General features: G+C 42.8%; 2 protein-coding genes across 2 annotated transcripts in view; both read right to left on the minus strand.

Moving 5' to 3' along the window:
* Nucleotides 1-282: 282 nt before the first annotated feature.
* Nucleotides 283-23236, minus strand: part of PRRG1 (proline rich and Gla domain 1) — a 105348-nt gene continuing 82394 nt past the window's right edge. The window contains exon 4 of the mRNA XM_079122972.1: nt 283-1487. Coding sequence (XP_078979098.1) covers nt 1002-1487 — 486 coding nt within the window. The 3' untranslated portion in view covers nt 283-1001. The remainder of the gene's footprint in view (nt 1488-23236) is intronic.
* Nucleotides 13590-21034, minus strand: LOC306650730 (ferritin heavy chain-like). Its single transcript, XM_079122985.1, has one exon. The coding sequence runs from the start codon at nt 20836-20838 to the stop codon at nt 20284-20286; it is 555 nt and encodes a 184-aa protein (XP_078979111.1). The 5' UTR covers nt 20839-21034; the 3' UTR covers nt 13590-20283.

Consider the following 23236-nt stretch of genomic DNA (forward strand, 5'->3'; position numbering starts at 1 on the left):
CAGTCTGTACGAAAACATTAAGAATTGAAGAACTTTTAACTGAACTCATGGGTGCTTGAAGATTCTGTGGTGGTAGGAGAGACAATCAGTAGATTATAAGGAAACAAAACTGCAAGAAGAAAATAATTACTACCTCCCCCCAGGAGCAAAAGATTAATTGGTATCTATTGCCTATTATTAATACATCTATCCTCATTAAAAATTATTCCATTGCCAGGAAATCCTCCCCACCAAGATGTTAATACAAATAGCATGAGACATTCTAAGATGCTAGGCAATGTGTTTAATGGCAGGGGGTGGGGGTTGTGGGTGGTAGTCAACCAAGAAGAAAATCTCTAGTTCAAAATGAGTCAAATACCACTAATGAGCAAAGATTTCATTGCTAAAACTCTAAGTACTGTGTATACGTGCTGTCTTTATCTTTTTTTTTTGAGATGTTTCTAAAATCGAGACTGACTCTATACTTTCTTCTTTTAAGGTAAATGAAGAAATATGAGGTTAACAAATCCTTTAAAAATTAGAAAACATGCTAAGTACATCCTTTTCTGCAAAATTATACACCATGTTTATGGCTATGTATGACAAATTCTTGGTGCCCTTTTCCCCCCAATTTTGGTGAGTAATGCTCTGTTTACAGGTGATTTAGATAGAAGTTAATGAATTTTTAAGACAGTTATAAAATATACTGAGTTGATGCACACACATGGACACATGCATATATATACACATGTGTGTGTGTGTGTGTGTGTGTGTATACACATATCACATGAAGACCCTCACTGGGATGTTTTTCCTTCTTTACATTTTTCCTCTAGCAAAAATGAGCATGGATAATGATTTTATAATAGGAAACAAAACAGAAGAAAATCAAACCAGTAAGAATGAAGTAGTATGCTGAGTCTAATAAAATAAGTCAATACACATTTATGTAGTGGTAAAGTGCTAGAAAGTTCTTTCATTAGTATTTTAAAAATGATTAGAATAAAAAGAAGTTTGCAGCTTCATTTGATGGTGGTGACCACAGGCACCATAGCTATGGCACTGGCTGAGCTGGAGTTGACTATGTCTTCATATTCTGGGGGAGGGTCTAAATGAGGTTCTGTTTCACTCCTCCGTAGGTTCACCTGGCCAGTAGCTTCTTCATAGGTTGGTGGAGGATCACAATTGGACAGGCGAGTGGAGACAGAATCTGAGCGCCCAACTACATATTCCAGAAAGCCTGGAGACAATCCACTGCTATCAAACACTTCGTCTGGTGGGGGAGGCGGAGTGATGATATTAAGGTGCTGAGGGAAAGGAATATGGCTTTCAGTCACTGTCTGTCTACGAGTTTTGTTTCTTAGGAAGCATCTCCAGATAAGGAAAATGACAAGGAGGATAATGAAGAGACCAAAGATTAATGGAAAGGTAAGATAAAATTGAAACCAGTCACTTCCTCTGTTACTTTCTCCTTGCTGTGCTTTTGTATAGGTGCTCCAAAACTCCTTCTGAAAATGCAAACAAAAGAAATCAAAGTCAGTATCATCAAAAGATGGGAGATGTCAGATGAGCAAATCTCTGGGTTCAATGAACGTCATGAACAAAAGGCCAAAACCAGATTTGCTGGTTCAAAAGACCTACAGCCTGTATTTTCTATGATAAGAAATTATGAATACTGAAGAACCTACACTTAGGATGGGGTTATGTCCCAATAAGCCCATCATAAATTGAAAATATCATTAATTTGAAAACCCATTTAATAAACCTAACCTACTGAACATCATAGCTTAGGAGCACAGCACAATGTAGTCTTGGTTGCTTGGCTATTTGCCCTCATGATTAAGGGTCTGCCTGGGAGCTAAAGCTCCCTGCTGCTACCCAGTATGGAGAGAGAGTATTTTATCAAATAGTAGTAGCCCAGGAAAATATCAAAATTGAAACTTTGATGTATGGTCTTTAGTGAATGCATATCCCTTTCACCATCACAAAGTTGAAAAATTCGAAGTCAACCATCAGTAATCGGGGACCATCTGTACATCATTGTGCTCAGTCTGCATCCTCCTTAAAATAATCAGAAACCAAGACTTTCAAGACTTGGAGTTATTTGCATTTTCAGCTATGATATTTTAGAATAAAAAATAAGGAATGAGGATTTTCTCCTTTTCAAATTATACCAAATAATTTACCATTAAAAACATAAGTCAAATGTCACTGTCCATATCCAAGGTCCTCATCTCATGATCTCCATCATCATTAATAGTGTTAGTTTAGGGTGTTATAGGCTTTCTGCACCCAAACACTGTGCAGATGAAGCCTTGTTTTGTAATGGTTCTTTTGGGGTCCCCTTCCATCAGACATTCCTGAACTCCACCCACAAAGTTTAGCACACAGATGTTAACTGAAGGTTGAAATTACATATTATTTTAGGGTTGTACAGAAACTGTATTAGGGTATGCCCAAACCTAGACCTTAATCTTAATTGAAAAGTAGTCTGGCATTTCAAGTCTTGAATATTTGTAGAGGAAATATTTAAAAGATACAAAGCAAACTTGACTCAATGACTAGTTGAGATTTGGAGAAGTTACTCCTTTAAGCCTTAGTTTCCTCTAAGCCTTAGTAACCTATAAAATGGGATAATATGTAAATAAGATAACATAAATAACCTGTCTAATTAAGTCCCTGGCATATAAATAATAAATAGTAGTGATCATAATTAATTTTTATATAAAGTCTCTGCTTTAAAATGACTGATGAATCTATCCTATACCTTGATACAAAGGTCACTAGTTCACCCTCAGTCTCGATGCTATTGCCCTTCCTTCTTTCATTCCACTCTGGGCAATGAACCCAGGGCCTTGTGAATGCTAGGCAAACACTCTACCACTGTACTCCACCCCCAGCCTTTGCCTCTATTTTTCCATGTTTAAACATAGTCAATAAGTACTATTCTTATAATCTGTATTTATTTGCAGGTCACTAATATTATTTAAATCTTTGACATCAAGGGAGGAGCCCTTGACTTATATTTTTAATGGTAAGTTATTTTTCCAACTTGGGAAAAAAAAAAAGGAGTCATGGGAGGGAAATTGAGGGAGTTTGACTACATCAGGGATTTTAAACTCAGATGTTGCATGGGCATGGTAGTGATGCAAAATCATTAGTGTTTTACCCTGGAACTAGATCTTCTATGAAGGGCATTATTATTACAACACTCTGTGATTCTAAGATGCATTGGGGTGTGTTTTGGGAAATATTGTATGATTTTTACTAGAGGCTTATTAGCATATTTCAAATGATATACTTAAAATAGGCAAGGTTCAGTATTAAAATAAGCCCCAAATAGAAAAAGTACACCCTAAACAGTTTTCAAAGGATTATATCAAAAACTTGAAATTGTCAGATGATTCATTTACTTCATTACTATTAACAATGTAATCACAGGTGAAAACTTGTGAAATATAGATGAATGAAGTTTTTGTTTTTTGTTTTTTGTCTTTGTCATCCTGGGGATGGAACCCAGGGTCTTGTGCACGCTGGGCAAGTACTCTACCAATGAGCTACATTCCAAGCCTGAGCTTCTTTTAAACAATAAATATACTTTTAGAATTCTATGATATTGGGGCTGGGATTGTGGCTCGGTGGTAGAGTGCTTGCCTGGCATGTGTGAGGCCCTGGGTTTGATCCTCAGCACTGCATATAAATAAATAAATAAAGGTCCATTGACAACTAAAAAAAGAAATTAAAAAAGTTCTGTAATATTGACTCTTTTTATAATTGTCATCCTAATCAAAAATTTTAATTTTATAAAATAATGTTTAAAATATAAAAAGTAGATCATACAAAATTTCATTAATGCAGAAACAGATAGAAAGCAAATCACTTGTAATTTCATCACAAAGATACAAGTACTATGAACATTTTGGTTTACATAAGTACAAAAATTTTTTTTGTCTACTCTTTCTCCCATGCTATTATCAATCACAATTGCCTCCCTACACAAGTATCCACTCTTTACAAATTTGGAATCAAATTGCACTAAGTGGAATAAAAAGTATTAATCAGGGGCTGAGGTTGTGGCTCAGTGGTAGAGCACTTGCCTAGCATGTGTGAGGCACTGGGTTCAAGTCTCAGCACCATGTATAAATAAGTGAATAAAATAAAGGTCTATCAACATCTAAAAAAATTAAAAAAATATTAATCAGCTACTTCTGGAGACCTAGCAAGTATCTTATACAGGCTCAATTTTCCTTGACCTATAGGTGAAATTTTACCCTCTCTCTTAGTCTCTCAGACCATCGCATCTTTTGCCTCCATTTCATCTTATCCATGAATGTAAATAAATATGTGATATAAAATAATTATATAACTAACCCTAGATAGACAATAAAAAGTGGTCATTTCATATTATCCACATTGCTTTAGAATAACAAGCATTAATAACACACATGAAAATGAGTCTTTTTTGCATGCCTGGATGGCATAATTGTTCCTCTGGTTTCTTTGGTATGATAGGAAATAAAAAAATCTATAAGCTAATTTTTTTGTTTCCTTTGAAAAAATATAAAGAGAAAGTAACAGATGTTAATTTTAGAGGGATTTATTAAACCCAATTTTTATTTCACTTGTAGCAACTCAATCTTCACTATATCAAATAATGTAGGTACTCTTATCATCCCCATTTTGTATGTGAGGAAATGGAGGCCCAAAGAGATTACATAATAAACTCATGATCATTTAACACGTAAACTTTGGAGCTGGGGTTTGAACCCAAGAAGCCTGGCATTACAGCAAACTAAAAAGCTGTCCGTCTTGATGTATGGGGTATTTCAAACCAATGTGACCCCTCTCCTAGAAAATTCAATCTTGCCCTCATTTTTCATGTATAGTCAAAAGCAAGCCTGCTCATTTACCTTTCAATTAAGGTAACAATTGAAAATATATTTTTATTTTTTAAGTAAATAAAAAAATAAAGAAGGTACTGAACAAAAAGGTATTGACAGATTTTTTCCTTTGGGAAATACTTATTTTGTTGTTGAGGTCAGAGGATCAGAAGGAAATTCACATAAAATCAAGACTAATATTATAATTGGCAATTCAGACAAACAGATCCAGTTCATGTCTCAGTAAGCTATTTGCATAGATCTTTATCTCACTGAAAGCACTCAAAAATTACTTAGAAGCAAATAATTTAACACTTTAGTAGAACAGTGCTTTAGTATGAATGAGAACTGCATAATAGTTATGTTTACAGTGGCACAAATTTTGACATATCTAATCGAGAACTTGTATAATAATTAAAACATTTTATAGTAATCTAAAATACCATGTAAAATATTTGCTTAATGAAGAAAAAAAGTGATTAAAGAGAATCCAAAGTTTTAGAACAGGCTAAAGTTATACAAATGATAGACAGATCTGAAGCTGCCAGAAGGGTCTTGTTAGAAACACCGAGGTGCGTGATTGGAAGCGGGTGGGCAAGGCAAAGTTTACTTCTACTAGAAGCGTGAGCTACAGAACCTGGCTAGCAAATGCCTGGGTGGGCAGTCCACCTGTTTATATCCCCAATGCAGCACTGCCCTTCTGCCCTGATTGGAGGAGCTTGTGGTTACAATCTATGGGGATTGGCTAATTTTAAAACTGGGGGGCAAAGGGAAGCGCTATAATTAAAATGGCTATAATTGAATCCAATTAAGGCTGAATACTATATTCTGAAAATGGATTACCAGACTTTCTGTTTCTCACAGTCTGACAACTATTTCAGAAGGAGGAGCCTCTGGAGGTAGAATTTTCATCATGATAGGGGATTTAGAGAACAAAATCCAGTAGATATAAATTCCATCAAAGACTGTCTGCTTCTCTTGTATAAAATATGTGCTTTTCTGTTTTCCTGCTGCCATTTATGAATAGAATTTCAGAAACTCAAAGCAGTGAAGGCCTGTATTCATAACTGGAAAGAGTAGAGCTGAGCATATTTTTACCATATTTGATTAATCAGCTCAGAACCTACCTGGGAAAGCTGGGAAGTGGGTGATTTCCCTGTGAGTGTGTAGTGCTGAGAAGGGCCCAGAAGCATTGACATAGAACACTTCAGTTGACTTCTCCTTTCCTTAAACAAGAATGATAGGGAAGGAAGTCTGTAGAAGACAAGGGACTAAAAACCAATTCTAACACCAAAAGCTGCTTTTGAAAACTATGGATTCTCTTTAACAACACTTTTCTTCATTAAACAAATAATTTATTTGGTATTTAATGTTGCTATAAAAGTGTTTTAATTATTATAGACCAAACTAAGAGCCCCATTGAAATTGGGGACAACTTACTCAATAGGCTAGAGGGCTATCCCTGTCCTGGTCTGGGGGACATCAAAGAAACTGAGAGCGGAGATCTCCCCTCTCCCAGGGCCTGTTTAGCACATGCTAACTAAATATGCATATGTTTGTATCCAGCCTTTTGTCTCACTTTGCTTCCTTTTCACTTTTAAAAGCTTTCCACTCCCCAGAGCCTCCTGAAGATGGAAAATTTGAAACTAAAAGCTTTGTCTATCTTCCTTTGAAGCTGGCAGTAGTGCCATCAGGTAACAATTTGTTGAGAGCAGAAAGTCAAAAGAACTGCAAGCTGGAAATCCAAGCAAGAAGTTCAAAATTCCTCGAATTCCTTATCAAGAGGGGTGTTCTAGGGAAAATGGCTGGACTTATACACAAGTCACCTAACAGATATATCTAACTTCTGAGAAAATAGAACACTTGTAAATTGATACAAATAGTAAGGTATTTTTTGATGAAAACACACTAGGAGACAGTGAAGTTTCTGGAGACAGTATTTGCACTGGGTAGGTTATGTGCCAACTCTTTTTTTTTTTTTCAACTACCAGTTGAAATACAAACAGCTGGGGAATGAAGAAGAGGGGAAAGGTTGGCTATGCCTCATGTAGATTAACTTTGGGGACTTTATTTGTGTAAGGTGGCACACAGCTTACATAAAATAAAACCTCTTTAATTTAGATGTAACTATTCAGGATACTTGGATAAAACCAGTCAAGGTGGTGGATTTGGTAACTGTCCTGATATAAGAGGCAAAAGGAAGAATCCCCAGTCCCGAAATATCACTAGTGAGCAGTATGTAAAGTTGATTGACAAAAATTTATTTGAGGAAAATAAGCAAGGTGCAGGAACCTGTCAATTAGGCTACTATTTGGGTAAGGTAGAGGAGAGCATGTATCCATGCATGCTATATAAAACAAGTAGATGTAAGGCTTCCTAGGAAGGCTACCTTCTGTGGCAGGAAGGAAGATACTGAGGACAAGACAAAGGCTTCACCATTAATCATTTTATGGTTTATTCCTGAACCTTTTGGATATACTACTTCTTCCAAAGCAAAGAAATTCATTCTTTCAGGGAAGCTAGGGAATGACTGAATGCAGCAAAGAACATGGACACTGGATCTGAACACTTGGAAGGGACATGCACACACTGCCCACAAAAATTACTGCCAATCATTTATAAAGGACAGCTGTTGCTTAAAATAAAGTCCAATGTGTTTATATGTATTACATATAGCAGAGAATTGAGCAGAACAGAAATGATGCAAAGACATTACACTCTTCAGAAATGAGATGGTTCTTGTTCTGTCACTTACTAGTTTTGTGATTTCAGAAAATGACATTGCCTCAATGCCATTTTTGCATATGTACAATTTGGACAATCCATATAGCCCACCAGACTGTTGTTAACAACACAGACAACCTATTTTAGATACCTCAATCACTAACTCACTTATAGCATCCACGTATAACACTGGTCATTTAAAAAAATGGGGAAAAAGATGGATTTAATTCTGAGTTAGATTGAAAACTGCCATGTCCCTGTAGTCATTTTATATATGTTGGATGAGCCACAATGAATAGAATATCCACTGTAATATAAAGCCGATACTCCGCCTCCCAACCACCTGTCAATCTGCATTCTGCCCACCTCCTACATTACAGGAATTTCTGGCCTCCCAACCGCCTGTTAATCTGCACTCTGCCGGCCTCTTAAATTACAGGAATTTCTGGCTTACCCTGCCACCATTTTCCTGCTTCCCACGTTACGTCCTAACATGCTAAATAGCTATTGGTTCATCAGTCAGCTTGCAAGTACTCTCCTCCGCTACTGGTTCCTTCCAGCCCGGGAGATTCCAATATCTGGGAGAAGTGCACATGCCATCTTCTCTTTTTTCCTTTCTTTTCACCCTGGAGCGGACGTGTTAATCGTCCATATAATAAAGTCTCTTGCGTGAGACCTTGTGTCCGTGGTGCATTTTTCTGGGAGCTATTGGCGAGCCACAACTGAGACGAGTGAGTGGGCGGCAGTTCAGCGGGATGGCACAGCGGCGGCTAGAATCACCGCGGGTCCCAACTTGCCTTACATCCGCAAAGACCTTAAATGATAATATCAACTGTGTTTATTTATCAAGAAGCTTGTGTGATAGAAAATGCCAGGGCTGATGACTGGCAAAAGTATGACAGGGTCTACTTTGGAGTCCTGTAATTCTCTTGGCCTTTCCTCATGGTTACAAGGTGAATGTGTCTGCTCCTTACATTGCAATCTCATACCAGCATCCCAAGAAGGATGATTACCAAGATCAAATGCTTTCTTTCCACAAAGATCTGTCTGTTTTATCAGAGGAATAAACATTTCTTAGAAAACCAGACATTTCCATGTATTCCTTAGTGCAGAAGTCATATGGCCACCCCAGTGGCAAGAGAGACTAATAAAGTATCTTAAAAAAGGACCATGACTGCCATGACTGATGTAGACTAATTATGATTTATTAATAAGAACTGGGCACATTATCACTTCCCCCAAATCAGTGTTGCATTAACAAGGAAGAATGAGTGGAATGACTGTTAACCAACAGTGTCTATAATACCATTCATCCCTTAGCTGGAGATGTGACATTGAATTAGTACAGTCCTAAGCAAAAATCAATATAATACATGCTTTCCTTTTTCCAGAGGATGTCTGAGTTAGTGAAAATGGTGATCAAAGTGGAATGAGCATAACAACAGTTGACAATTTAGAAATATTTGGTAGTTTTAGGTAAATCAAAGGCCTATGAAAAATTACTATAAAACACAGTCAGGTAGCCAGGTGGTGCATGCTTGTCATCCCAGTGACTTGGGAGGCTGAGGCAGGAGGATCAGAAGTTCAGGGCCAGCCTCAGCAAATTAGTGAGCCCCTAAGCAATTTAGTGAGACCCTGTCTCAAAATAAAGAACAAAAAGGGCTGGGGATGTAGCTCAGTGGTAAAGCACCTTTGGATTCAATCCCCAGTACCAAAATTAAAAAATCAATTAAAAAAAAAGATGTCAGCAAACATTTTCTCTTAAGGACTTGATAATATTTTGGACTTGGTAGGACAGAGTCTTTGTCATACATATTAACTCTACACTGTTGCATGAATACAGCAATAGGCAATATCGAAACAAATGGACCTGCATCTGTTCTAATGAAACTTTATTTACAAGACCAGATGGGTTGGATTTGGCTTCTATACCATATTTTTTCAACTCATGTTTGTGATAAAACAAATGGTTTTTTAAACCATTTATAAAACATGATTAAAAGTGTGTGTGTGTGTGTGTGTGTGTGTATGAAACAAATGGAAACAAGAGAAGGTACCCAAATCTCTTTGGATATTTGTTAATTCATTAATTACTGTTGAGATATTCTGTGTTTTGTCCAATATGTGCATGAGGGCAGAGTGAATCGGTTGTTAAAATTTGAAAATCAGTATTAATTTTTAGTATCCTAGGTTATCCCATGGTGTAGCCATGGTTGACAGCCAGGCTGCTAAAGAGTGCTTCACAAAGGTCATTGAGCATATTCATCATTTGGACTTCCTTTGATTGTAGATTCTGATTCAGCAGGTCTGGGACGGGGCTTGAAATTTTGCATTGCTAATAAGCTCTCAGGTGAGGTTCAGGCTGTGGGTTCACAGATGATTTTTTGAGTCACATGATGAGCCACTGGTTTTCAATGACAGGAATGCCTCTTTCCTCCCAAAGGCTTATGCATTTAGTCTGGGAAGGGCCCAGGCACTGAGATTTTCAAAGGCATTCCAGAAGACTTTAATGTGCACCAGAGCTTGAGAACCTTCATGCTAAAGTTCATGGTGCTTTATGAGTTACAGTTATTAGGTTTCATTAGCTCTAATATGCTTCCTTTTGCTCATTCTCCCCCCATACTCATTTCTCTCCTTTTCAGATCCAAAACATCCAAACAAGGTGGGAAGCAGAGTTAGCACTTCATTCTTCTGCTCCTCTCCATCTCTGCTGAGTGGGGAGGAAGTTCAGAATGCAAGTGGGAGGCTCAGGTACCAGGTTTTTGGGAGGAGAAGCACAAAGCGTTGTAGATATTGGCATCAGAGCCACCATTTTAGGTCAGAAGCCATTTTTACCTATGGGGCTCCTAAGTTTCAATCCTGAGGCAATGCTGCTTAGCTTCCTGTAAAACATAGAGGTCAATATCACCCCAGCCCATGATGTAACCCCTGAGCATGCATACAATTCCTATTACAGACTATAAAACTGCTCTGTGAGAACTAACATGCTGCTCCTTTCTCTGGGGGGACAGACTTGTTGGTTGGCCCGTGTGCTACTGACAATAAATCTCTTGCGTGAGATTCCGGTGTGTGGTGTGGTGCTTGGACTCTGTTCGGACTTCCTGCGTGTCCTTTCATTGGTCCATGACTCAGATAGGCTCTCCCATCAATCTTGCTCTCCCTGTGGGGATCTGAGCTGCTTTTGGATCCTATACTTGGTCCTAAGCACACCCTCACCAAGAATTCACCTTCCATTTCACCAAGTACTTGACTTCTCATCCACCGCTGGCTGATTCAGGTAAGTTCCCCTGCCTTCAGTCAACTCAAACGGCCTGCAGGTCCTGGGAAGTGACTGTTGAACATCTGGCACTCCCAGGGTTCCTTGCTTGAAGGGGTACCCCCAACCAAGGCTTTCAGAGCCATGGTTGATCCCCACTGTCAACTGAGTCCACAGGTCCTGAGGGCATTACCCTGGTAAAAGATCCTTCTCTACGGGTCTCGGTCACTCTTCCAGCTCAAAGCCCTGCTGCTGGGCACCAAGAACCCCTATGGGCCTTAGCCCCAGACACTGTCCTGAGGCAGTGATGACTTCCAGACTGGTTAGCTCCTTCTTATTCGGTACAAGGGAACACAGAGGGACGCCTCTGCTTCTCCCTATCTACTCTCTCTTTTGCCATGGGTGCAGCCACCTCTGCCAACCCCTCAGACACCCTTTTGGGTTGCCTTCTGGCAAATTTAGACTCACTTCACCTTACCCCTGACTTGAAGGCACAAAAATTAGTTTGTCTTTGCAGCAGAATTTGGCCCCTCTATACCTTAGACAATGACTCCAAATGGCCACTTAACGGTACCCTAGATCCCAACATTTGAGGGACCTTTTCAACTTTTGTGAGAACTCGGGGAAATGGAAAGAGATGCCCTATGTCCAGGCCTTCTCCTTCCTCCATTCCAAGCCATCCCTCTGCTCCTCTTGTTCTCCAGTCCAGGTTCTACTAGCCTTTAAGACCCCTCGACCCCAGAACCCTCCTGAAAACCCAGATTTCGACCCTGCTGATGATCTCCCTCTCTACCAATCTCAACCTTTTGCTCAGACTCCTCTGGGACCTCCCTCACCCACTTTCAGTCCACCTGCTACTTCTCTCGCATGGCACTCTCTAACCAGCCTGCACCCCTGCTTCCCCTTCACGAAGTAGCAGGGTCTGAGGGAGCTGTCAGGGTACACGTCCCTTTCTCCCTCAGTGACCTTTCCCAAATCGAAAAGAAGCTAGGGTCCTTCACCTCCAATCCTTCTGGTTACATGAAGAGTTTCAATACCTAGCCCAATCATATGACCTCAACTTCCATGATGTTTATATGATCCTGTCCAACACTCTCCTACCTGAGGAATGCAGGCGAGTTTGGGAGCAGGACAGAAATTATGCTGACAAGGTCCACCAAACCACTTCTGCTCACCCAATTGGCACTGAGGCAGTCCCTGATCGTGATTCTAACTGGGATTATAATCCAGCTAGTGGGATCACTAATAGAGACCAATTTATTACCTGTCTCATGGCAGGACTATGAAAATCAGCACATAAGGCTATTAACTATGAGAAACTCCAAGAAGTTATTCAGGACAAAAATGAAAAATCCTCAATGTTCTTGGACTGCCTTACAAAGGCCCTTCTACAGTACCCCAATCTAGACCCTGAAACACCAGACAGGAGACAACTACTAATGACCTATTTTTCTCCCAAAGCTTCCCTGATATTAAGGCTAAACTTAAACACCTAGAGAGAGGACCCCTAACTCCATAGGCAGAGGTCCTAGTGGTGACTTTTAAGGTGTATAATAGGAGAGATGAAAAGGCTCGTAAACACAAATATTAGATGCCGGCTGAGGCCTTTCAACCTGCCCCAACCACTGGTACTTGGACACCCCCACACTCTAAGATGCAGCCAGGGGGACCCCCGGGTCCTTGTTTCAAATGTGGTCAAACAGTTCACTGAGCCAGAGCATGCCCAAATACCCAGAAGCCTCCTGGGTGCATGTCCCAAATGCAGTCAGAAAGGATATTGGGCTGTCAACTGTCCTCACACAGCAAGAGGTACAAGGCCATATGGCCCTGATACCTTTCAAGCAGATCTTCTAGGTCTGGCAATGGATGACTGAGGAGGCTCAGGATCCCCACACCCAACCACCACCATCACTTCTCGGGAGCCCAGGGTAACCACTGTGGTAGCGGGTAGGCCCAAATCTTTCTTTTTAGACACTGAAGCCACATACTGTGTCCTAAAGGAGTTTTGGGGACCTACTTCCATTTCTCGTTCCTCCATTGTTGGGGTAGAAGGAATACCTTACCAGCCTCTGCAAACCCCTTTGCTTCACTGCATATTCCAGGGCATTACCCTTTCCCATTCCTTCCTGGTGATTCCCTGCTGCCCAGTCCCCCTCTTAGGCAGAGATCTCCTAGCCAAAGTAGGAGCTCCTATTACCTTTGCTCCTGAGTCTCGCCTTGACTCCAGCTTGCCTTTAGTCCCCCTCCTGTTAGTACTTCAGGCAAATTCCGTGGACCCCTCCTACCCCTTACCTGCATGAGAAGTTAATCCCTTGGTCTGGGACGTCCAAAACCCTCCATAGCTGCTGACCAACTCCCTTTGGTTATACATCTCAAGGAGCCCACCTACTTCCCAACACAATCCCAATACCCACTTTCCCTCTAGAGTCTCAGGGGTCTCAAGCCTCTAATCTCTGATCTTCTCCAAAAGAGCCTCTGATGCCAAACAAGCTCTCCTTTTAACACACCCATATTAGCGGTCAAGAAACTGAATGGATCCTCCAGACTTGTGCAGGATCTTCGCCCCATCAGTGTGGCCATAATTCCTATTTACCCAGTAGTTCCCACTCTATATACTCTCCTTTCTACCATTCCCTCCGGCAACACTCACTTTTCAGTCCTGGATCTAAAAGATGCCTTTTTCTCCATTTCTGTACACCCTCAATCCCAAGACTTGGACACCCATATATCCACCAAGTTAACTTGAACCGTTCTGCTCCAAGGATTTAGATATAGCCCCCATGTATTTGACCAAGACCTTTCTAGGGAACTATTTTCCCTCTTACTCCCTCAATCTAAACTTATCCAATATGTAGATGACCTCCTTCTTTGAAGCCCCTCTCTACAGATCAGTCTAACTAACACCAACATCCTCCTCAACTTCCTAGCTCACCACAGGTATCAGATTTTCCCCTCAAAGGTTCAGCTATCTCCCCACCAGGTCACTTATCTGGGCCTCCTCATTACACCAACCCACAAGGCAATCACCACTGATAGAAAAAATTTAATTTCTTCCCTACCACCTCCCACTACTAAAAAAGAGATCCTCTCCTTTTTAGGGATTACAGGATTCCTCTGCTCTTGGATTCCAAACTACTCCCTTTTGGCTCGCCCTCTATATGAGGCTGCAAGTGGCCCTCTCTCTGAGTCCCATCACTCATTTCCACAAGCTTTAACAAGCCCTCCTGGAGCCCCTGCTCTCCGCCTTTGTGACCTTACTTGCTCATTCTCTTTGTATATCACAGAAAAGGATGGATATGCTTTGGAAGCCTTGGGGCATAAACCGGGATGACCTTCACTCCTGTCCCATACCTTTCAAAAAACTAGATATAACCATCCAAGGTTGGGCCCTCCTTGTACAGGAATCAAAGACACTAACCTTCAGATCTCCTATCACAGTTCTCTGTTCTCTCTCCACATCACCTCTCTGAACTTCTCACTTACAAAGATCTTCGAACACTTCTTCCTTCCAGGATTCTTTCCCTTAAAGTTGCTCTTATAGAGGATTCCACACTGACTTTTCAAACCTGTCCACTGATTAATCTGGCCAGTCTTCTTCCTCCTCCTTCAGGAAACTCCCCTCCTCCACTCCACTCCTGTGTGAAGACCCTAGAAGACCTTCTACCTCACTCTATCCACATACAGGAGGGGCCTCTGTCACAAGCCACCTACACATGGTTTACTGATGGGAGCTCTTTCCTTCATGAGGGTACCTGCAGGGCAGGGTATGCCATAGTATCCCTTAATGAAATAATTGAGGCCAAGCCTCTACTCCCCAATACCTCCAACCAACAGGTGGAACTTATTGCTCTCACAGAGGCCTTTACTCTAGCTCAAGGATACACTCTTAACATTTACACCAACTCCAAATATGTTTTCCATATCCTCTTGTCACACTCAATCATATGGGAGGAGAGGGGACTCCTCACCACCAAGGGAACCTCAGTGGTCAATGCCTCCTACATTATGCCCCTACTTGAGGCCTTCCACCTCCCCACTGCAATAGGAATAACTCATTTGCAGATCCCACCAAACCGAAAATTCTACAATTTCCAAGGGAAATAACAAAGCCGATGGGGCGGGAAGACAGGCAACCTTAAGTCCCCCTGCTGAGGCCCCCATTATGACACTGTCTTCCTCACTTCAAACCCATACCCATACCCCTACTACTCAAGATATACTAACTTACCTACATAACCTCTTCCACCCCAACACCTCTGTTCTGCGAGAATACATAAAGTCCTATATTCCCCTTTCCCTGCAGGACTCAAAATTTCTAAAAACCCTCTCTGCTCTTGCAACATCTACCAAAGTTCCAATCCCAACTCAAACCTTCGCTGCTGCCCCCCCGCCCCGCCTTTCCAGTCCATCAAGCCCAAGGCCATTTACCTGCATCTGATTGGCAGATGGACTTCACCCACATGCCCACAATAAAAAAAATTAAATATCTCTTGGTCCTAGTGGATACCTTCACTGGCTGGACAGAGGCCTCCCCTACAACCAATAAAAGGGCCCAAATAGTGGCTAACACCTTAATAAGAGATATTATCCCCCGTTTTGGGTTGCCTGGCTCACTGCTGATTGATAATGGCCTGGAGTTTACATCTCAAACCTCCCAAATTATTTCCAAGGCTCTAAATATCCCCTGGCACTTTCATATTCCCCACCATCCTCAGTTGTCTGGAAAGGTGGAATAGACCAATTGAACCCTAAAATCCATCTTGACCAAACAATCACTAGAGATACATTTGGACTGGCTTAAATTCTTTCCTCTAGCCCTACTCAGGGTCAGGGCCCTACCAAGGAAACCCCTAAACATCTCTCCCTTTGAGCTGATGTATGGCCACCCTATGCTCCCTCCTACTCTTGCTTACCAGCCCTCCACCATCCCGCTTCACCTAATGACCCCCCTATCTCAGTGGACCCATGCTGATCAGCTGCTGCCTAATCCTAAGGCCTCATGTTCTCCTCTAACTCCAGGAGATCTAGTCCTATTCTCTCCCCCCTATACCTCCTCTCCTTCACTAACCTCCAAATGGAAGGGTAATCTTGACTACCCCCTTCGCTGCCAAACTTGAGGTCATCCCACACTGGATTCACAACTCCCACCTCAAACTGTTCATACCATCTCACTATATGGCAACCCCACAGGCCCCCTGTCTTTACGCATCTCCAAAACCTTGGCCTTCAACCCTCTGGAGCTCCTGCCAATTCCTGATTAAGGCTCTTCTCTGCCAGAAGAGGCTGCTGCAATACATAAGAATGAATAACACAAATGGCAATCTCCCCTTTACCTTCATGACTCTAATCTTCTTCCTTACCCTCTTGCCAGACCCAGTCTCTCCCCAGCCAAATCTGGCTAATGTCCCTGCGTGTCCTGAGGCCTGCTCTTCCCAGGGATATTTTACTGCCTATACCCAAGTCCACAAAGGATGCTATGATTGGGCAACCCTCTGCAAACAGGGTCAGACTAGATATTGGATGAGGTAATCAAATTTCAAAGCTAGACTGACTCAATGTTCCTGGCCAGCTTGAGCCACTCTCAAGACCTACTGCTGGACTTACCAGACCCACGTGGGGCTGTCTGATGGGGGTGGAGTGCAGGATCAGGCCCACAAGGAACACCTTTTCACTGAACTCCCCAAGTACTCCACGACATGTTCTTTCCCACAAGGCGACCCATTAATCTATCAGTAAGATGTGAACCCATACCTAAGGATCCTTTCTTAATTCAGATAATCAATACCAATCACCACCTGCTAAACCTTACTAATCCCTCTCTGGCTCAAGGATGTTGGATGTGCCTGAAGGCTAGCTTTTTTCATTTAATAGCTAGCCCTCTAAACCTAAGCAGCTCACTGGTATTCAATGGATCTCTCCAGACCCTGCCAACATTTCACCTAAGCTTTCAAGAATACCTCTTTTCCAATTTGTTCCAATATGTTTTAACTCATCAGGGAATATGTCGGTTTGGGACTTGAAGGAGGATCAATGTAGACAGATCATCCCATACACAGTGTCTCAAAACTCTCACTGCTCACTGGTCCCCAAGGCCTCCTTCCTGCATGAGACAACTGTATATCGTTGCCTATCCCCTAGATGGAAGGGCATATGTGCTAGGGGATGAGAAAGTCCCCATCCCTCTCATGGCTCATATGAGCCCTCAGCACAAACAGGATGTTCAATTTATTCCCTTATTAGCTACCCTGGGGCGGGGGTGGGTCACAGCAGGCCTAGCCACAGGAACAGCAGGAATAACCACATCCATTACCTATTACCCTCAGCTCTCCAATCAGCTGATAGGCAACATCCAACAGGTAGCTGAGTCTATACTAACCTTTCAAAATCAACTGGATTCCCTAGCTGCCATGGTCATACAAAACTGCCTTGGACTGTACCTATTAACAGCAGAAAAAGGAAGCCTCTGCCTATATCTACAAGAGGAATGCTGTTTTTATGTCAACTAGTCAGGAGTAGTAAAGGATAAAATCAAACAACTACAAGAGCAGCTAGAAAGGAGGAGACAACAACTAAGCCAACAGTGCCCCTGGGGAATGATTTAAAATATGGCCTTGGCTTCTCCCCCTTGAAGGACCTCTATTAGACCTCTTTATGTCTCTCCTAATAGGACCATGCCTGCTAAATTGCCTACAGAAGTTCCTACAAGACCAGATACATGAGTTCACCAACCAATCAGTCAATCAACTGCTTTTCCTTCAAGACTACCAGCCCCTGACACTCAAAGCCGAGACCTGAGACTCACTATTGACACCTCCGGCTCCAAAAACTCTACTTCTACCTAAAGCCATCCCTGATCCCCTTTTTACAGGAATGTGACTCTTTGCCCCTAACCAGCAAGAAGAAGCTACAGAAGAAAGACCACTGTCCCACCTCTGGTATCTATGAAAACGAAAAGGGAGGAATATTGGCATCAGATCCGCCATTTTAGGTCAGAAGCCATTTTTACCTATGGGGCTAATAAGTTTTAATCCTGAGGCAATGCTGCTTAGCTTCCCATAAAATGTAGAGGTCAATACCACCCCAGCCCATGATGTAACCCCTGAGCATGCATAAAATTCCTATTACAGACTATAAAACTACTCTGTGAGAACTGACATGCTGCTGCTCTCTCTGTGGGGACAGCCTTGTTGGTTGGCTTGTGTGCTACTGACAATAAATCTCTTGTGTGAGATTCTGGTGTGTGACGTGGGGCTTGGACTCTGTTCAGACTTTGCACATGTCCTTTCAGTAGGGGTGATTTCAAAGAAGAGCAGGTGGAGACAGAAGAGGGGTGATACCATGGAAAGCTTCACAGTAGAACTCGCCTACATTCTTGGGTCTGGGTTTGGGGCAGGGAAAGGAGCAATCCACTCTCCTGAGTCCTGGACCTGACAACCAAAGCAGTCTCTACGGACTTTCCCTTCTCAGTAGGCAGAGTGCTTTGGTGGATAGAAATGCTAGAGACCCCAGGGACAAGGGATGGATGTGAAATGTCTTCTCCAAAACAGATATCACAAAAGAACCTAGAATTGAGGAATGTGAGATGATGGTAGTGACACTGATGACAAAGGACGGCTAACATGTACAGTATTTATACTGTGCCAGACACCCTTCTAAGTGATTTATATACATTAATACCAAGGGTTGGATGCTTTTATTACCCTTATTTTAAATTTGAGGAAATGGAGACACGGACAAGCTAAAGGCCAAGTTCATCCAAGAGGCTAAACAGGGATTTGAACATAAGCAATGTGAAGTTCAGAAACCACTAGAGCAAACTGCCACTCCAAGATGGAGAAGTAGGAAGGATACACAGTAAGCAATTTTAATTACTCACAAATAAATGACTATTTTGCTCCTCCTCATATCTAGGACAGAATTGTATATTGACATATGTGTATATGAGAAAGAAAGAGAAGGGAGTGAGTTCCTCAAAGCAACCAGAATAAATATAGTGAAAAGAGGTAGTTAGATTAAGATTAGTGAAGGGACATGAACACTTTCTGAAAACTCAAACAGCCACTATCCTCATTTTGAAGAAAGTGTTAACGTACATTCATGAAATGTGGGAGGTCACTGCTGCATAGCTAAATTTGTTCAATTTTACTCAGTTCAAACCAGTCAGTTAGCTATAAAAGACTCGAACTCCCCATGTAACTTTGAATACTGCATATGAAATCTGTAATTTTTCTCTTTTCTTTGTAATCCACAAGTAGAGGAGGCGGCTTCCAGGCCTTCAGCCTCAGACTGAATTGCATCAATGGTCTCTCTTGTTCTGAGGCTTGCCAGCTCCTTGGATTGAGCAGCTACTTGTTTCTCCAGCTCTGCAGCCTGCAGATGGCCATTGTGGGACTATGCAGCTTCTGACTGTGTAAAATATAATAAATCCCATTTTATATTTATATAATTGTTTCTATTCTTCAGGATAACCCTAACAGACTCCTAACTGGAGTTGAGGCTTTCACCTCAACTTCTCCCACCCCTCTACATTATTGCAAGCTGTGGAGTCATGGACATACCATTCAGGATGACTTACTTTTTTATGTTCACTGTCAGAAGTATGTCCTACATCCTTAGCCTCGTATTTTTCAGTCCTTCTAGGGAGATAATGTAGATGTATTTGGTACCATGTCACTTTATTGGAAGAAATGATAGGTTTGGGAAAAAACAGAAGTGTATTTGAGGGTAATATATATATCCTTCACTGGTGACCAAAGTAAGTCACCTTGTGTCTATGGGGAAGCCTGGCTAAGGCTTAGTCCTTTTATCACTGTAGGCTACTGTGAGTTGGTTAAAGAAGTACTCTGCCATGCCACCTTCCAGGGATCTCATCTGTTACCCAGACTCAATAAATGTTAAAGATTTGTATATTCTAGTAAACTAAGTTTTCAGTAAAAAGTTTAAAAAAGATTCCTTTATTTTACTACATGCTCAATCCCATTCCCTTCACTTCTTCACCACAGGCACCATGTTCTACTTTTACCCAGCAGTGAATAGCCATGAAGACCCCACGACACCCTCCACAGGATCCTATCCCTCTTGCACACATCATTTATAAGGGAAGACAAATTTTGTGTTTTCCAGGAGCCTGTGCAATACTTTTTTCTCTCTATCCGTGGAGATTCTGAGCAGCCTGTGGATGGGACATGCGTGGCCAGAAAGAATCAGGGATCTGCCCTCATTCTCAAAAGGTGAGAGTTTTGCACGCGCCCCGCGCACACACACACACACACACATCAACTGGACACCTTCATTTCCTTAAGAACCAAATAAATAACTTTATTGGAAGTAACAATGAAACTGAAAGGCCGAAACTAAGGTGAATGGGCTGCAAGGGCAATGTGCAGGCCGGCCTGGGACCCACCCGGGGAAGACTCCCTGGCATGGGCTGGGGCACAGTCCTGCTCAGTTGTCCTTGTCGCTGCGGCCCAGGGTGAGCCTGTCAAAGAGGAGCTCGGCCAGGGGGTTTTCCGGGGCCTCCATCCTGCGCAGGTTGGTCAGGTAGCCGCCCAGCTCCCGGATGATGAGGACCTGCTGGTGCAGATAGTGGCTCCGCAGGAAGTGGCAGAGGTGGGGGTCCTCCCTCTCGGTGGCCAGGCGGTGCAGCTCCAGGAGGCTCTGGTTGACCCTCTTCTCCAGGTGCAGGGCGCGCTCCATGGCCTGGAAGCCGCTGTGCCAGTCATCGCGGTCGGGCTTGAGGATGTCCTGGAGGCGGATGCGGCCTCCGCGCTGGTTCTGCATCTTCATCAGCTTCTCGGCGCCATCCCCCCACTCGTGGGAGCGGCGCAGGAAGAAGCTGGAGAAGTGCTCCAGGGCCACGCTGTGGCCGTCGCAGTAGAAGGCCAAGGACAGGTAGACGTAGGAGGCGTGCAGTTGCACCTGGATCTGGCGGTTGACGGCGACCTCGCAGTCGGGGTGGTAGTTGTGGTTCACCTGCGAGGCCACCACGACGGGGACCATGACAGGCGGCGGCTGGAGCGGCTCCACCACGAAGGGGATGGCTGCGCGGGTTCTGGGGCTGCGCAGTGGGCAGCGGCGCCGGCCGCGGTTGCGGCGGTGCCCTCTGAGCACCGCCAGGGTGGGTGAGGGCGGTACCTCGGCTGGTGGGCGGTGGGCGGTGTCGGGGCGGGGCTGGGCTGCGCTGGGCGGAAGAGAAGCGGGTAATGGCGGCCGTGGAGCCAGTAATGGCGGCGGAGATTCCCTCAGGAGTCAGGGGTCAGGGGTTGGCGGAGCCCGGATGTGGTCCGTTGAAACCCGGGCAACTCCGCTCAACGTCTCACCTACGTCATATTTTTTAAAGTTACAAGCACACAAGGGTAAACTGTGTTAATCGCGGCTTAGGTTTGAAAGAGGCTCATGTGAATACTGTCTAAGTGTGGTTGTTTCATTAAATGGAGGGCTTTTGCTGAGGGTTAATATCATATTGCTTTATTTGAATGGCAGCTTTCCTCAGTGACAAAAGTATTTATACCTATACTAATGAGCCTTAATTAGGAGGGGTTAGGCATTGTGCTCATGGATCTTTGAGTCCCAAGTTCATTAGCAAGGGAGGAGACTGTATTATGTGGTCTCTAGTGAATTTTAAATTTACAGTAGTATTTGCAGTGTCCAGGGATTTTCTATTGCTCCTTTTTATCATAACCTGTTTTCATTTTATATGTGTATGGTCTCCCTTATAATTCTGAGAATATGAATTTGCACTTTTTTTGTAAAGTTCTTGTGTGTTTGCCATATTCTGTTTTTCCCTCCAGAATTAGCTTTTTTTGTTCATGATGTCTCTTGAGCCCCTGAAATCTGGCACAACTTTGTCCATTCATATCTGGGAATCAAGGACTCCTAGGATTTGTCCTAGGGAATTAGCATGACTTTGATCGACAGTTGTGAGTTCTTGTGAAGCCCACTTCATTAACAGGACTTTCCTCTGAGTGCCAGGGCAAAATGCTTCAATTAGCGCTCTTCTCCTTTGGGAATACATGGCATGGAGCTTGTAGATGGGATAGGGATCATCCCAGTTCCAAAATTCAGGCATATCTAACATTAGAAGATTGGCTGATCTGTCTTCCATGTGATATGTGCTTCTATTTTGGGTCCCTTTTGTATAGTTTCTCAGTTGTCTCAAGCTCTGCTGTCACTTTTAACTGTTTTATTTCTTTTTTCACTGTTTTCTTTCAGGTCAGGTAATTCAGGTTCCTTGGTTTTAGGGATTAAAGATGGTCAAATACCATTGGTGCTCATTACCCACTTTAACAGATATGGGCGAGGGTTATAGCAAGGCAGGGGCAGGCAAGTCTGCTGTTCAGAAAGTATTTCTTTAAACTCACAGTTGACCTAGGTCTTTCTTCAATCTTATTGACTGTCCCTTAAATTTTCTCTGAATGTGGTTCAGTTTCCTGTTGCAAGGGTTTCTTTTCTTTTCTTTTTTGAACAAAGCAATGTGATAGTATCTCCTTTTCCATCTTCTCAGAATTCCTAACAAATTTTGGTTGCTTATGGTACTCTTGTGTGTGCATGAAACGTGTGTGTGCAGATACTTTTTGTGTGTTTAGTCAGTACCATGATTCCATTATCATTTTTTAAATTTCTAAAAATGCAGGCTGGGTGTACAGTTTAGTTGTAGAGTTCCTGCCTTGTGTGTACGAGGCCCTGGGTTCAATCCACAGTACCAAAAATAATATTTTTCTCCAAAAATTCAAATAATTTTCTGAATAGTTAATATATTTACATGGTTCAAAAGTGACGCCATCCTCCTTTCTAGAGGCAACCAATAATTACTTGTTAAGATCACAAAGAGAAAGAGTAAAAAAGAACATAATAATATTCAAGTGATAGATGAACTAGAAAAAGGCAAGTGATAAACACCCAAATCAAGCAGAAGGAAGGAACTGTTTTTTTTAAAGTATAATGCAGAAAGGTTTCAAGATGGCGGACTAGAGGGTGGCTGCATTTCATGTTGCTCTAGGATTCAGGATTCAAGAAGAGGAGATATTGAGATACTTGGGACCAACTGAAAGCCACCAGGTGAGACTCTCCTGTTGGGGAGGCATCCCGGATGGGGCGGTAGTCCCGGAATGCAGGGAACTTTGTGAAGTAGAGTTGCCCAACGAGACATCCCTGCCCCCGCTGGAGCAGTGAACTTGGACAACTGGGAGCATTGTAAAGGAGGCCGCTCAGCACGACGCTGGGACTCAGAGCAACCCACCGGGGCTCCAGGCACCTGCCCAGAGGAGGAGCTGCGCAGCGAGCTGTTTGGACTCAGAGCGACTGTTCCTGAATGCTGGGGGGCTGCCCGGAGGAGGAGGAGGGGGAGCAAGGCAGGTTGCTTGGACTCGGAGTGACTGCACCCGGGCTCCGGGCGGCT

The sequence above is a fragment of the Sciurus vulgaris genome (assembly GCF_902686455.1).
Source record: "Sciurus vulgaris genome assembly, chromosome: X".
Classification (NCBI taxonomy): Eukaryota; Metazoa; Chordata; class Mammalia; order Rodentia; family Sciuridae; genus Sciurus; species Sciurus vulgaris.